This window comes from Pygoscelis adeliae, unplaced genomic scaffold (assembly GCF_000699105.1).
Source record: "Pygoscelis adeliae isolate BGI_AS28 unplaced genomic scaffold, ASM69910v1 Scaffold38, whole genome shotgun sequence".
Classification (NCBI taxonomy): Eukaryota; Metazoa; Chordata; class Aves; order Sphenisciformes; family Spheniscidae; genus Pygoscelis; species Pygoscelis adeliae.
The window spans coordinates 4,248,228-4,263,916 of record NW_008825614.1 but is presented as its reverse complement, the minus strand read 5'-3'; the positions used below and the strand labels follow the sequence as shown (position 1 = coordinate 4,263,916).

The 15,689-nt window shown below is 39.0% G+C and overlaps 1 protein-coding gene across 2 annotated transcripts in view; it reads left to right on the top strand.

The window, feature by feature from the left end:
- Positions 1 to 15,689, top strand: part of SOX5 (SRY (sex determining region Y)-box 5) — a 256,982-nt gene that overhangs the window by 143,242 nt on the left and 98,051 nt on the right. For both annotated transcript variants that reach the window (XM_009332833.1, XM_009332832.1), the window contains exon 6: positions 14,810 to 14,930. In XM_009332833.1, coding sequence (XP_009331108.1) covers positions 14,810 to 14,930 — 121 coding nt within the window. The remainder of the gene's footprint in view (positions 1 to 14,809; positions 14,931 to 15,689) is intronic.

The window sequence follows — 15,689 nt, the reverse complement described above, 5'->3', positions numbered from 1 at the left end:
AATGCAGCTGTTTTTCATTAATGATGTCCATGCACATACACAAGGAACGTGTTGTTTTATAGCACTGCTGTCTTTTTATTTCCTTACCTGTGAAGAATATGAGAACAGTATTAGGACCTCTAACGTAGTTGCAACATTTTTTGGTAAAGTAATTTGGTGTAGAATTCTTACCTGGATGGCTTAAGGTCACATCAAAAAAGAGGATTTACTCTCTGATAACAGGACTTAGATGGCCTTTGGGAACGTCTAAATTGAGGGACCCAAAAGCGCTTCCCGAGTTCATATGCACATCCTGTCCAGCCATCATTTAGACAGACCCTCTAAGAACCTTAGTTCAAATATGAGATCTGGAGCTTTGGGGGCATGTAAACATACATAGCACCTGCTGATGTGATCCGAGAGTTTTCTGTATTTCTCCTTCTGTGCACGCCCTGAAACTGCTCTGGTCTAAACACCTAAACGCTTAGCTCCTGCCTAAGGGTCACCACAATCCGGAAACAAGACAGAGCAGCATTGGCATCACCTGAAAGGCTCAACCAACAGGCATGGTGCCTGAAGCACAGTGACAGGACTGTAAAATGTAGCTGCTTCCTTTCCAACATACAGCAGTTAAAGAAGGGATAGTCCTTCCTTTGTTTTTTTTTGTGCAGTAGCCTGGTGAAAGCTTAGCAGTTGCCTAAGAAGTGGAAAGAACTGGATTGGGGCTTCTGTTTCCTGAATGCGATTCACATGGTGTCTCCCACATCTCGGGAGAGACAAAGTCTTTCTCAACATCTGCTGAAACTGGGCTTCAAGCAAGAAGAGACATACTGTTCATGTCAGAAATGGAGCAAAAAAAGAAGTTTCCTAGCTCAGTATCCTGCTGCTGATGACATTTGAGCCTGTGTTCTGCTCCACAGAAGCCTTGTGGTTTTTTTTTTTTTAATTAAAGTTTTTTTTTTTTTAAATTAAGTTATTTCTGCCGAGTAACCATTGGGGTCAATTTGTATTGACTTCAGCAGAGTAAGGACTCAACACAAAGTTCCTACAGGTCAAATTTTTTTGCCCTTAAGAAAATAATGATTATTGCAAAGTCCCTTTTCTGAGCTGCATACTACTTAAAAGCTAAAGGCATTTAAAAAATCAAATATTACTTTATGTTTTCATCATGTTTACTGCTGGTTTCTTTTTGATCCCTCTTACTGTCAAACTAAGTTTATTGAGTCAGCTTTGTTTAATTAGTTTAATTTTACTTGTTCAGCAGCATTGCCAGAGTTGTACTTTTCAGATTCACAGCTCTGAATGAAAATATTCCTTGTGACTGGCAAGACAAAACAAAAACAAAAGTGGAAAAGGAATTATTAAAATGTTTATATTTGCCTAGGTAAAAGGCTTCCAGAAGTGAAATTTGGAGCAGAAAATATGTAAGGATCCTGATCTTAGTTAACTAAAATCTATTCTTTTCATTTGCTTTATTGTGAATCAGATCTACCACACAAAGCATGTTAAGTGTTAGTGCCTAAATCTAAAAAAAAAAAAAAAAAAAAGGCACCCACTTCCAGTAAATATTTGCAAAATTGTTTATCTGGCAAAAATATTGGGGGGGTTCAAATAAATCTGCGGGGGGGTTCAAACAACCTCAGTCATGCCAGTGAGTGAGTGAAGACTACTCAAGGGCTTTCCCCGCTCTCCCTTCAACCAAACTCGGTGGCATCAAGTGCTGTCATGTCGTGTGACATGGTGAGAGCCATGAGGTTCATCAGTTCCCACTGTTACATTGGGGCTGCAGCTGTCCCATACTAGCATAAAGTAAAATTGCTGATTTGCATTAGTGAACCTTAGTAAGCCCCCAATTTTCAGTTGCACCAAGCATCCAGCCCCAGAGACTGTGTTCTGGATTAAAACTTTGTTCTCCGTCTCAAATGGTGCCTAAAGAGATCTCAGGATCTCTTTATGGCCAGCAGTGTTTCGGTATAAACAGTACTAGGAATAAATCAATTGATCAGAAAATTCCTTTTATTGCTAAAGAGAAATGGATGGCTGAAGAGCAGAACTTAAAAATGAATCCTGAATGGCCATGGCTTATGCTTAGAAAAGAGTAGATGGATAACATCACCGTAGTATTTTCAGAGCTTTTTACAGTGCTCCGTTATATCCCTCTCTCCCAGACACATCACATCTACCTTTCTCTTTAGTATGCAAATGCACAATTAAAAGCATTCAACAGATAGAGATGAATAAGCTAATACAGTGTGCTGCTAGTAATTTATTTTCATTAACTGGGAGCATGTGGAAGTACCCCAAAGAGCAAAGAGATGCTGGAAAGTTGTAATAGATAAGAATCTATTGACTGCCTTTACGTAAGACAATAGATCTTGTGAATATTCTGCTTCCTCTCCAGGCAGTGAGCTAGTATGGTTAACCAAAATTGTTGAGTAATTGTTCTGTGGTTGAGAACAAAATGCTGAATTAAACTGTTCCCAGCACAATAATTGTGTGATTACAGCATTTATGTTGCTGGCCAAAAGAACAGTCATTAGTTTTGGAAGACTTACCAAAACCGCAGGCACAGGAAAAAAAAATGCAAATCACATGTAAATTGTCCTCTAATACCTATAGTGGCTTAAAAATTGAACTAGGAGTATGGTATGTGTATATTTAAAGGCAGCGAAGCCAGAAAAAATTACTGTACATTCAAGAACTACTTCAGACTAGGAAGAAAATGCCCAAAGATTATTCATTTTCATTATGTTGTGCTTTTCCCCCTCTTGTGAGATCCTGCACTTCACATCTTATGTGTGTATTCTGCTTTGCAAATGCTATTATATTTTTCCCCACTGCATACCAATCAGATACCGTCTGGGAGTTGTAAGGTAGGTAGGACTCCCACACCTAACTAAATCTTGGGCCAAGCCGATTCCAAGAGCAATATGCAGGGGAGGCAGGCAGTAAATGTTATCTGATTGCTGTAATCCACCAGTAAAATTAAAAACTGATTTATGACGATAGGTGCTCTTGTGAGGTGGACAATTTTCTTCTCCATTGCATGGTCCATATCTAGAAGTGCCAAAGAAACAACTACATTTAGTCTGTCTTTTTTTTTTTTCTTTTTTTGTTTTTCCTCATATTTTTAATAATAAAGGAGGGTGAGGAAGACAAGGAAGAACTGAAGGAGACATCAAAAGAAATAAAAGGCAAAATGTTTAGGGCAATCAAAAATTTTGTGCCTGCGATTCAGTGCAGTAACAAGCTGCAGGATTTGGATAGCTGGCTACCTGACTGTACACAGAAATCAGATGATGAGAGTCTAAACTTTATCACTGTATCTACAGTTAATTGTGCTTTAACTGTGTTGCTGTCACCATATTGTAGGCACAAAATGAGAGACCGTCTTCAGTCCCATTCAAAAAACGTTCCCAAACAAAACTTGTGAAAAACATTTTCATACGAGGATTATGGTAACAAGGGGAAGAAAGCATCAGGACATGAATGGAAGAGTGGCTACGTATCTGTTCAAATAGTCTTTCTTCTGCAACTTGAATCCATTTCACTTTTAAAATCGAACTTTTGATAGTAAAACTGAACTCAATTAAGGAACAATTCCACTGGCAAAAGGGACAGTCAGAAACAAGTCTGAACAGCTGAAAGATTGAAAAGAGGTCTTTATTGTGCATTTCCCTGGGCAGTAATTAGAGGCTATCCAATACTAGAAATGTGTTTTCCACAGAGGTTTCTACTAACATTTGGTCTTAGTTTTCCTGGCCATTTGTCCATCATGTTTAAGTACAGGGGTTTTTAAGATCATGTAGAAAGCAATAAAACTCAATATAAAATAATAATAATAATACTAATATTCAGGAAAGAATTACATTGAGTTGTTGTAGCAACTAGTGCTCTGAAACTGATGTCACTGGAGACCAGACGTATACTGAAATAGGTATCTGATTTAACAATAATAAAATTGGGAAAAAGAGGGGGCATTCAAAGGGTTTAATCAGTGGATTTAAGTTTAAGATTTTCTGAGCAGACCCAATTCTGCCAGAGTCTACACTGATCAGGTTGTGAAGAACGTTTCTTTCCCTGTGCTATATTACATTGTATAAGGTTTTATTAACTACGTCCCTCAACCTTTCCATTTAAAGAAACCAAGAGAAGGTACAGACTTTTAGTGTGGAATTTGTTTTCTGAGTCCTTCCTGTATTTTTTTTCTCTCTCTTTCTAGATAGTATGGTTTTAAGTGAATGACTTTGATAAGACCTTCATGTTTGTTTATACCATTGCACTATTCAGCAGCCGAATGGGTTTTGGATTTCTGCCCACTACATGATATTAAATAACCCCTGTTTCTTGCCCACCGCCTACACATTAAAATTGTTGTGTTTGTTTGAATTAATGATATTCCACTTGTCAAAGAGATACTGAGTGAAAAACGCATCTTGAAACCTTGGGGTTTTGTTTGAAAGGATACCCCTTCCTGTCTATATAGTAATATTACCTTAAATCATATTAAGGAAATTAGCACAAAAAAACCCAAACCAAAACAAGAAATAGTTATTATAAGGCAGAATTCTGATGATCTCCTTGACTTCTGTGTCAGCTAATTTAAGTAAGCAAGATTTCCACGTTAAGGGTTATGAAAGTAGAATTGTTTCATGTTAGTTGATGAGACTTAAATATTTGCTGTAATTATGTATAGAATCGTTACGAGCAATGTGTCATGGGTGACTCATAATGGGTGGCAGTAGAAGAGTTGGAATAGAAGGCCAGATTGTGGTGATACTGCAGTGCAAGAGCATTAGATGGGGAGGTATAACTTCAGGAACAGAGGAAAGCTTTAGGGAGCTATCGCTTCCCATTACTGGTACCTACCATGCCTGCCACGGGGGGGATGAAGGAAGACCGGGCTGAGAGATGCGCTTGCCTTGCAAACTTTTTACTTTCCACTGAAGTACCACAGCATGTCCACTTACTTCATATTTCATCCTCTCTTACTTTATGGTTCCTCATTTCACCAAGCAGTGTTTGAACCATGGACTGAGTACTACTCTTGATTCACAGCTTTTCTCCAGGAGTGCCTCAGGGTCGTTAATAAAATAACGAGTCTCTTAAAGATGGCACTCCACTATTAAGTGGTTTAGGCCTTAGATATTGATCTATTCATGAATTTGGACTTTACCATTGTGTCAAAAATGGGATCATGGCACTTGCCTTCATCTATACGCCATCTTAAATACAGTGGTTTCCATATTAGAACTGTTCTCCCTGTTTCAGAGGTTTAAAAAGTCTTTTTTTGGAACAGTAGACAGGAAAAAACTTGCTGCAATTTATACATCAAAATGATTAGTTACTGGTGTTTGAATATGTTATGGAAAAATCAACAATGGGTAAAGGGGGAGGTGTAGCAGCTGGCCTTAACACAGATGGCTCTGAATAACTTTATATGACAAAAAATACCAGTCAGCCTTGCTTAAGTATAATGGCATCAGCCTTGCTCTTGCCACCCATTTCTTGATCTTTTGGGGAAAATGCATTAAAGAAAGCTTTAGTGAGTAGGTTCACACCCCAAAAGCTGCATAACTTCAGTCTACATAGGAGTAAGAACCACAATTAGAATAAATACGTTTCTTTACCTAAGCTGCATTCTCAACCTGAAAACCATCTTTGGCAGGTTTATAGCTAAGCATTTTATGGTCCTGTTTGCATTCTTTGCATGAAAACATTCACAAAAAAACTTTGGTGTCAGGATGAGCCCACAGGCACTTCAGAAGTGCTGAAGAGAGAGCAAAGTGGGGCATTTCTCCTAGCTCACAGAACTTATCTGTCAAAAAGGAGCCAGACTTGCTGCCTGTGATGGTGTGTAACACTACAGTTCATTTCCTTACCTGAATCTGTTGACTTCCAACATTCACAGAAGTTCTTGAAAAGTCAGTTTTGGATGATTCTTCTTCCTCTTCTCCCCCCCCCCTCCCCCCCCCCCCCCCCCTACTTCCCACGCTAATGCTGAGCCTTCCCGTTCCTACTTGTTCTTATAGTCTACCCATTGGTTAATAATGTTAGGATTTGCAGAGTCAACCTTGTGTATGTTTAAAAAAACCCTGTGCTTTTACAGGAAAAGTCCTCTAGATTCTGCACACCTCTTTTGACTGTTATACCTGTCACTATTTCTAACAGCCTCAAATAGAAACAGCCCCCATTTAACACAGAGCTGACATCAACTGTCCTATTTGCTCTTCCCTGCTTCCTCTGCAGCAGTAGTTAATACCGGACCTTCTTTCCAGAGCGCTTTTGACAGCAGTCCATGACACTGTTGCACAAAGACTTTTGATCTGGTAAAATGTGAGCCTTGGGTATACCGAAGAAGTGACTGAAAAGAAGGAGAGCTGGATTAGCACACACACACACAAAACCCAGCCACTTCAGTCTCTTTAAAGAGAATGTGGAAAATCAGAAGGAAAAAGCGTACAGGTGACTTCTGGAAGGCTGATATGAGCAATGACAAGGGAAGTATACTTATTTTTGTCTCTGATTCTTTATGGCATGTACAAAAAACCCCATAGTTCATTATAATTTGAGTAACTGAAGCAATATATAATAGATCAGCTAGCTGTAGAAAACAGTACACATGTGCAGCTCAAGAAATTATCCTACATGCTGTCTTCTAAAACACATCAGGAAATAGCACACCTGTTTTCTTTTCACTGACAAATGTTTTGCTGAATAGCTTACTGCTAGAGCGATCAGCACTGGTCCAGACCTCATTGGGAAAAGCATTAACCAAGCATCTGGGAACTGTATGCTCCATCATACCCTGTGAGGTAGCATCAGTCATTAATGTAAGTTCATAGATTTTCCAGTTTGAAGGGAGTGACTTTGCAGATTAACTGTTGCTACATGACAGTTATATTTAGGAGCAAGTTGCTATTAGGCAGTGTTGTGGTTTAGCCCCAGCCAGCAGCTAAGCACCACACAGCCACTCGCTTGCTCCCCCCCGGTGGGATGGGGGAGAGAATCCAAAGAATAAAAGTGAGAAAACTCGTGGGTTGAGATAAAGACAGTTTAATAGGTGAAGCAAAAGCCGCGCACGCAAGCAAAGCAAAACGAGGAATTCATTCACTCCTTCCCATGGGCAGGCGGGTGTTCAGCCATCTCCAGGAAAGCAGGGCTCCATCACGCATAACGGTTACTTGGGAAGACAAGCGCCGTCACTCCAAATGTCCCCCCCTTCCTTCTTCTTCCCCCAGCTTTATATGCTGAGCTGGATATGGAATATCCCTTTGGTCAGTTGGGGTCAGCTGTCCCGGCTGTGTCCCCTCCCACCTTCTTGTGCCCCCCCAGCCTACTCGCTGGTGTGGTGGTGTGAGAGGCAGAAAAGGCCTTGACTCTGTGTCAGCACTGCTCAGCAGTAACGAAAACATCCCTGTGTTATCAACACTGTTTCCAGCACAAATCCAGAACATAATCCCATCCTAGCTACTATGAAGAAAATTAGCTCTATCCCAGCCAAAACCAGCACAGCCAGTAAAAACGCAAATAGTGGACAATATACCATATAAATCAGCAGTTTTGACAGCCACAAGTTTGTGGCACGTTTCCATTATAGCCCTTGCTTATTCTTCTAGGAAGGGTACTAGCATTTAAACAAGGTGCCTAGGTGCTTGGAAGCTATGGCATGAGAAACACAGTATTTGTGTGAATATTAAGTAAGGTGAAATAAGTCCGTTTGGCCCAAACACTGGTTATCATACCTCAAAAGCCAATTTTGTGTCCTCTGCTAACTTTAACCTCTTCATGAAACAAATGGCTCAATCAACCAAACAATGGATCTTTTTCTTCTATAAAAAGGAAGGAGCAAATTATTTTAAGTTTTGCTCTTGAGCTTGGATTAGAAAGGGCTCTTTTGAGAGTGTACTTCAGTCTTCCAGTGTAGCTGTTACCTGAATTACGGTAGCTTGCTCTGAAAGTCCTGGTTTTGCCAGAGGACCCCACACACTGGGGTGTTGTATAGTCTGGAGCAGCCATTCCTGTATAAACTCTTAGGCTTTTGACTTAAAACAGCTGCATATTGGAATGAATTCCAGTTTATGTTCTTTTTATTTCAGGTAGCCTCTTCTTTTTCAGTTAGGCTATTTGTTCAAATGCCTTTGTGGCAGAATTGCTCTGTAGATAATTTAAATGCTAAGTGGCACAAGCATGAATACTGCTTGTTACACGTCATCCCAAACGGGAAAAAGTCATCTTACTGCTTTTCCCTCTTCTGTATGTTTTTTCTATACCAAATCAAATATGAAAGAAGTGTTCTAAAGTTCTTTAGTTACATAAATGAGTAAGTAATACTGCTTTTTCCTTTGGAACTATCCAAGAGATGTTCCTTAATGCAAAGGGTCCTTTTGGCTTATGTCCTTCAAAATGCTGCTGGAGGTGTTTGTCTCTCACTACCGCACTTTGTTCTGTAGTGTGAAGTGGGGGAGGGAAGCCTTTGGAAGCAAATTATCGACATGGAAACAGCTACTGTCTGTATTATTATTTGGCAGTTTAAGGCACTTCTCTGCACTTAGTTAAAAGGGCTAAGCATGTGTTCATTTAGTAGTACTTAACAGACTTTATGATGAGATGAATTTGAGATGGATGCCGGTGGTGACACCCGGATTCTCTTGCAGGACTGAGCAAAGACAGAAAGTTTCCAGCCTGAAAAGCCTTGTTTTTTTAAAAAGAAAAATGTTTATATAATTCTCTGAGATGCATTTCGGTTTTCCTGAAAGTTTGTTCCTTGTGTTTTCTATGATCCAAGTTGCATACATACCAACTATTACCTGTTAAGGATTGTCTCCATATTCCATCAAACTAATAATTTTTTCCACACTATCACTTCAAATAGAGCTCTCCTATGCTAGTGGAGTTGTAACAGGGAGGGGTGGGGGTGTCTCCCTAAATAGCCTGTTTTAGTTTTCTTGAAAGATTGCTACTATGAGCGCATGTTTTTCTACAGTCAGTATCACTGTCTGCGAACAATTGTGACCAGTGAGGTGCTGCTACTGAGTGAACTGAGGTGTTCAGACAGGATGAATTTTGATAAGTACTGGTATGAATTGTGTAAGACTCTTATGCAGCAAAGGGAAGAATAATATTTAGGGCCCAAATCATCAACCACAGAAGAATTTTCAGGTAGAGATTAGGAAGAAAAAACCTTCACATAATCCTTTGTCGGGATCCCCTATAGCAGTATGTCTGGCAGAGGAGCGAGCTGCTCCTCAGTAGTAAAAGCAAAGCATTAGGTCAGATCATGGGGTGGAATGGGTGTGCTGTCTGTCTCATCGGTGTCTTCCTCTGCATCTCTGCTTCTTGGCATCCACCTTCTGTTTTGCGTCTTAAGCACACACTAAGCACCCCATAAAAGCCACCTCAAACTCAGTAGGACAGTGATCATTGCATTATCCGGATAGGCAAGGCTCCCTGCTGTATAGATTTAGGACAGACTTATGACAGTTTAGGGAACTGATGTAGGGAAGAGAATGAGGAGAACATTTTCTTTTCTTATTTTAAACGTCACTGTAAGGGAAAATAGCAGATTGTAGTTATATGAGGACATATATTTTTATTTCCCTTAAGATAGACGTGGGGGGGTGTGAGGGAGAGAGAAAGAGATGGCCAATACATATGCTAATTAAAGAATCCGGTCCTTCAGCATAGTATGCGCCACCATGAGCCAAGTGTTTCTGGAGGAAGGGAGACCGATGCAATTAAACATGTCATTTTTGAAGTACAGATTTATGTTATTGCATGTTAAATGTACATTACATTCTTTCATATACAGTAGAAGAGATGCTTAACTTATAAACAAGTTGCAGGCAAGAACATATTCATACAACAGTTTGAAGTTAAAAGAATCATTCATGCACATCCACTGTTCTAGGAATTAAAAGCTGAACTTCTTTGAGGCAGCTCAGAGTAACCCAAATGAAAATAAAAATGATTTTATTTACTTCTACATGAAGAAGCCATGTAAGAGATCATTTCAGCAAAGGTGCTCATACAGCTCTTGAAGGGCATCTTCTAAACAGCTCGAGTAAAGTACTGCTCAGAGTTTTGTCAGTTTGTAGAGAAGGGAGTGTTGCTTTTAGCAGCCGTTCTTATTCACACTTCCTCGTTACTCCATCACCAGTCTCACCGAAATGGATAGAATTGCTTCTGAAGAACTAGAGGTGAGTGGAAGATGAGTATTCGCCCCTCAGTGGAAAGTGTTATATATGGGTGCTGGGAAATGTATTGAAATATTTACCTTGGAGAGAGGAAAACTTATATAAATAAGTTTATGCTAATAAACATGTAATGAGCAACTGCGGAAATGAAATTGGTGGAAGTGTATAAAGATAAAATAAAGAAAACTAATAGCAGCTGCTATGTTAGGGGCTTAGATTTGTTGAAAGTATGGGTTTGTGTTACTTGGGAAATATTATAAGCCTGCTAGATTAAGCAAGAGTCATGTGAAGGGGAAAATTGTGAACTTTTTAATTAAAGACTTTGTCAGGATGCTTGGGCATAAAGGACCAAAATAAGGTCAGGCATGCTATCCTGATTCTGGCATTTCCTAAGCCTTGAATGCCTCACTTTGCAACCTTAATGGTTCCTTGAACTATTTTGTCTTTGTCACTATTTATATAATGACCCAAAGCGCACATGACATTTCACAGAAAATAGAGTAGAACTGTAGTTGTCAAGTATTTACAATCTAAATTTATGTAAGTCGCAGCAGGAGCTAGTAACAAACAGTAGGGGTAACTGTTAAAAACATACTGCTTAGTGCTTAGGTAGCTGTGGTAACCATAGTATGTTCCTAAAAGTAGGTAGGAGACCAAAATTTAGGTGGAAATACTACAATTATAATGAAACTGGGAATGCTGGGAATCTAGCTGTGGCTACACTGAATGCACATCTTTGTGCAGTTGGGTTTGTTATAGTCAAGTCATAAAGGACATGCACAGATTTGTGACAATGCTGGCCCAGGCTTCAACAACTTGAATCAGTTCCAAGTTTACTAACAAATTTATTTTGATAAGGATAAGTCATTTAAGGGCAGATTTTTCAAAGGCACTGAAACAAATAAAGAGACAGTGAGGCACTTCCCAAAATGGAAAATCTCTACAGGCAACTCTGGATGCCTCAGTTTCCCACTTGGACAGTAGATATACTATTAGTTGCTTGTCATGTGCTCACACTGTTTTTTTAATTGATATGTTCTTTAGGGCTAGTCTCCTTTTTGGATTTTCAGTGACAGGTATGAAGGGCCCCTGATTTTGGTTTGGGCTCTAGGTAAAACCTGGTTGCAATTTTTTCCGCTTCTAAAATTTTTAGGAGCCATTGACATAATTGACTTAAGTATGTCCTTTGCCGTTACAGAAGATGACTCGCTGTTCTCATTATGAATTAGAGAACCTTTACTTTCTTGGCCTGTTTGAACTCTTGTGTATCTGCTTCCTTAAGGGGAGTATTTCTCATAAACTAAATGTCAAATGGTATGGTTTTACTTCCTTCATTGCATCACGAACTTCCCTCTTGCCCCAAATTACTTGTCAGAGATATGTGAAAATATGAATTCCTTGACTAGTCAATTGGTTGTATAGAATATTATGGCTCTCATGACATTCGATTCGTTTCTTTGTTATTTTATATATGTCATATGCCTTTTCTGCGCACACCATGCCTCCACAGTTTGTCATGCAGTACAAGAGTACTTCTGGTTAATCTGATATGTGGTGACGGCATTCAAATTAAAAGAAAGATCAGGAAACTTTGTGATCAATTGACATTGTGGCAATACTATATGTAGTGAAAAAAACAGGCCCTTGGAAGATTGTATCGGTATCATCCAGACTAATATCCTAAAGTACATAAGAAGTTACAGGGTGAAATTGTAGCCCATTAAATCCATTGGGAATTTTGTGAGGATTTAAACTGCAATTTTTACCTTTAGGTAATTACAACTAAGAAGAAGTAAGCATGTAGAGAGATTGGCAAGTGGAGAATCTTGACAGCTATATGCAGTTTTAGATTGTTAAAGATGTCCTTCTTTTTATGGATATATATATGTCCATTAGCAGAACAAATTGAAAGGCCTGAAAAATAGCTCTGATTTGCAGTCCATTCAAATTAGAAATGCGATATCAAGAAGTTACCATTGAGAAAACATTGGAAATTATGTAAACTTTATAACAAAAACATTTGTGAGAGATGTAACTGACGTAGTAATAGCTTTTAAAAAAAAAAAAGGAAGGAGGAAAATACCCTTCGTGTAAAACTCAGAAGGAGGGCCTGTATTATGTGCCACTTGAAACAGTTGTATCCTAGCAATTCTAGGTAATAATAATAAACATAACAAAAGTTAAGATGTAGTAGTTAAATGAGCCATAAAAATGAAGAGTCCGTAATTTGTATTGTATTGTGTCAGGTAATCGGATTAAAATAAACTAATGTTTGCACTTATTTGTATTTGGGAGAAAATTAAGTGTAGCTGTTTGAGTGGTGCTACATACATTCCATCCTGGAATGAAAATCACATTGTTTTGACTGCGTTATTTCTGTATCCATGCAAACCATCCTCATCACTCTATAGTTCTTACCTCCTTAACGCAACCGGGGTTGTGTCATTTGAAATTAGTGGGTATAAGGCCCCTTGGAGAGATAAAGAGGAGCAGCGATCTGAAAAAATGAAATGCAGCAGTCAGATTTAAGAAGAAAGGGCATTTTGCTGGTAAATGTTTTCCTAAATGGGAATTTTTCAGTGTGGTGTTTTGCTCGTGTATTTGGCAGTCACTTGGAATCAAGCGCAGACTTGTGCTACATTGTGGGCTTGGCAATGACAATTTGTGTGTGTGTGGTGCTTTAGTTATATTAGCCCTGGAGGCAGAGTTAACACTTGCAGTGGGACAAGAGTATTTGCAGTCATCAGAGAACTTTGCAGTCAGCTTCAATAACATCACTCCATTTTTTTCACTTTTTTTTAACATTTTTTTTGGCAGCAAAGCTCTTAGTAGAACCATCTGTCTTTCTATTAGTGTTTTTGAGTCCTGTTTTGAAGCTTCTTTGCTTGGCAAAGTCACTTTCATCCTTGGAAACCATTTAAAAAAAAGTTCTGTGGCTTTTTGCCGAAGAAGAGTACTATGCAAAAATTCCACACGGCTGTTCATTTTTGTTCTAAAAGAATACAGTTACTTTGTCTTTGTCTTAAAAAAAAAAACAAAACCCCAAACAAAACAAACAAAAAATAAGCACATGAAGAAAAGGCAGACATTGGGCAGTTCTAGGGTGACTGAGTGGGGATAGAGAAGAAATCACATTTTATGGTTTTTTTCTCCAGCAATCCAGTTAAAAGTATGTATGTCTTCTAGTTAACAGGATCAGAATAGAAAGGAGAATACTGAAGTAAGAAAAAATGGATTGAGATAGTTCAGTGAGTGGAGCTACATCTACTCTACCTTCATCTCCCAGTGCAAGAATTTCCATCAACAGCGCTCCATCCTTGCAAATCGTTTCAGGCTATAAAGATGCAGTCAGCGTACACACAGGTGTTGACAGGTCCTGGCATAAATGAAGAGGTTACCTTCCCAAATTTCGTATCACTCTTCTGCTTTGTAACGGTGTTGGGTGAACCGAGACATCTCCTGGATCTTCAGGAGATTAAATGAAAATAAAATTAAGTCAAGATGCTGTAGTCTGAACTGTGGCAACCAAGGACCTGGCACAGGTTCTCTTTTGCCAGGTCTGCTTTGCAGGCCATGATGAAGGGAGTAACACCTTCTTACGCCTCTGGCCAAAAACGGTTGTCTATCAACACCCTCATTCTCCTTGTTTCTTAAGGCTACAGACCACAAACTAAATTTTAGTCTTTGATAATGTATCTGTACCTCCAATGCCTTAAGCTTCACAGTGCCATTAAAAGTCTAGATGACCTCTCTTAAAAAATGAGTCAGTCTTCCTTTACTGACTGATCTGGTCAGTACGGTGGGTTTTTTTAATTAAAACCAGCCACTTAACATTTTAATCTAGCAAACTTCTTGTTTCTCATCTGTGTGAAATACAAAGACAATGTCCATTTCTAGCAATTAAAAACTCTGACAGACCTGGGTAAAAGCAATAGTATTGGACATTGTGCCATGGCCAATTTCCAGTTTTGATGACTAATTTCTGCATGTCTTAAGTCCCCTGCAGTATCGACTTACAATGTAATATTTTCCATTTCCTGACTTGCATGGTTGTGTACAGTTGCTGTGCAAAATTGAACAGCTAACGCTTCAGACGTAGCTGTGTTTTATTTGTGAATAAAGTGTCTCAGCCTTTTTTCTTACCATCTCAGAGACTTTATCTTTTCACGTGTACAAATAAGTGCATGTATATGGGCAGAAAAATAGTACTGACTGTGCTGTACGGTACTTACGGACATATTTGTACTTCTGTGTGCATGTATCTTTGTGTTTGGGCTCAGTCAGGGTGAAAGCTACTGTCTGAGACAGAGATATTGATACACAGTGCAATAAAAGAGAAGAAAAACCCACCCTGCAGTCAAAGAGAAGTGAGGCATTATGGACTGGGGGGGTATAATTAAGTGGGATATAGGCGTGCGTTAGTGGAATCTTCCGATTTATTTTGGATTAATGTAATTCATACGAAGTGCTTTGGTAATTAAGATGAGGCTGAATAGTTGATGCTACTGGAACACCCCATTATGGAGGAGCATATTCAAACCTGACCTCTCAGATCAGAAGTAAGAGAAAGCGTGTAAGCAGACATTTTCCCCAGAAAAAATTCCACGTTTGATTTTCCCTCTCCTGTCCAGCAGGTCCAGGGTCAGCTGCCTCCATTAATGATTCCCGTATTCCCTCCAGACCAGCGAACCCTAGCAGCAGCTGCACAGCAAGGATTCCTTCTTCCTCCTGGTTTCAGCTACAAAGCGGGATGCAGTAAGTCCTGTAGATTTTTTTAGCTGGGAGTGGGTATAGGGCACAATTTCATGCCAATCTGTATAAAAGTATCACCTCTCTCGCCAGATGGACAAAGCCATTAACTTGCACAGATGAGTGTAAAATAGCGAATTAGTTGGTATCGTATGAGAAAAGATTGTCAGAGATGAAGTATGTGTTTCAACGTAACAGCAAAACATTTCACACGACAAGTAGATTTGTGCACCTTCTTTCTGACAGATCTTTTTGACAAGTGAACGTGCTCATGACCACACATACATACATCTGAAGAGAAGCTATTTGAAATTTCCCAATAAATTTCAACACTGTTGTAAGAAAATATGTTTTTTTCCTGAAGCAGCCTGCTTACTATTTGTGAACTGAGGGCCTATTCTAGTCTCTTTCTTCACACAGAACTCACATTAATCTCAACGGGGGTTCTGTGCAGAGATCAGAGATAGCATATGCCTTTCAGTTTGATGGACTAACACAGACTATAAGTATATTTATGAGAGCCTAACACTAAAAAATATAGCATCTACATTTTTAATCTTTGAAGATTTGTATTGTCCTCTATACTCCCCAGATTTTTTTGGAAATTTTATTTAAGCCTTCTATAGGATTTCATGTTCCTGTCAACAGGATGATGATAAATACAAGTTAAAGAATAATTGAGGAACCCCATTTCCATGAATAGACTTAGCTAAAGCATGAATTTCATAGGCTTGTTTTCATGCATTTGTGCTTGTATAAGTCTTC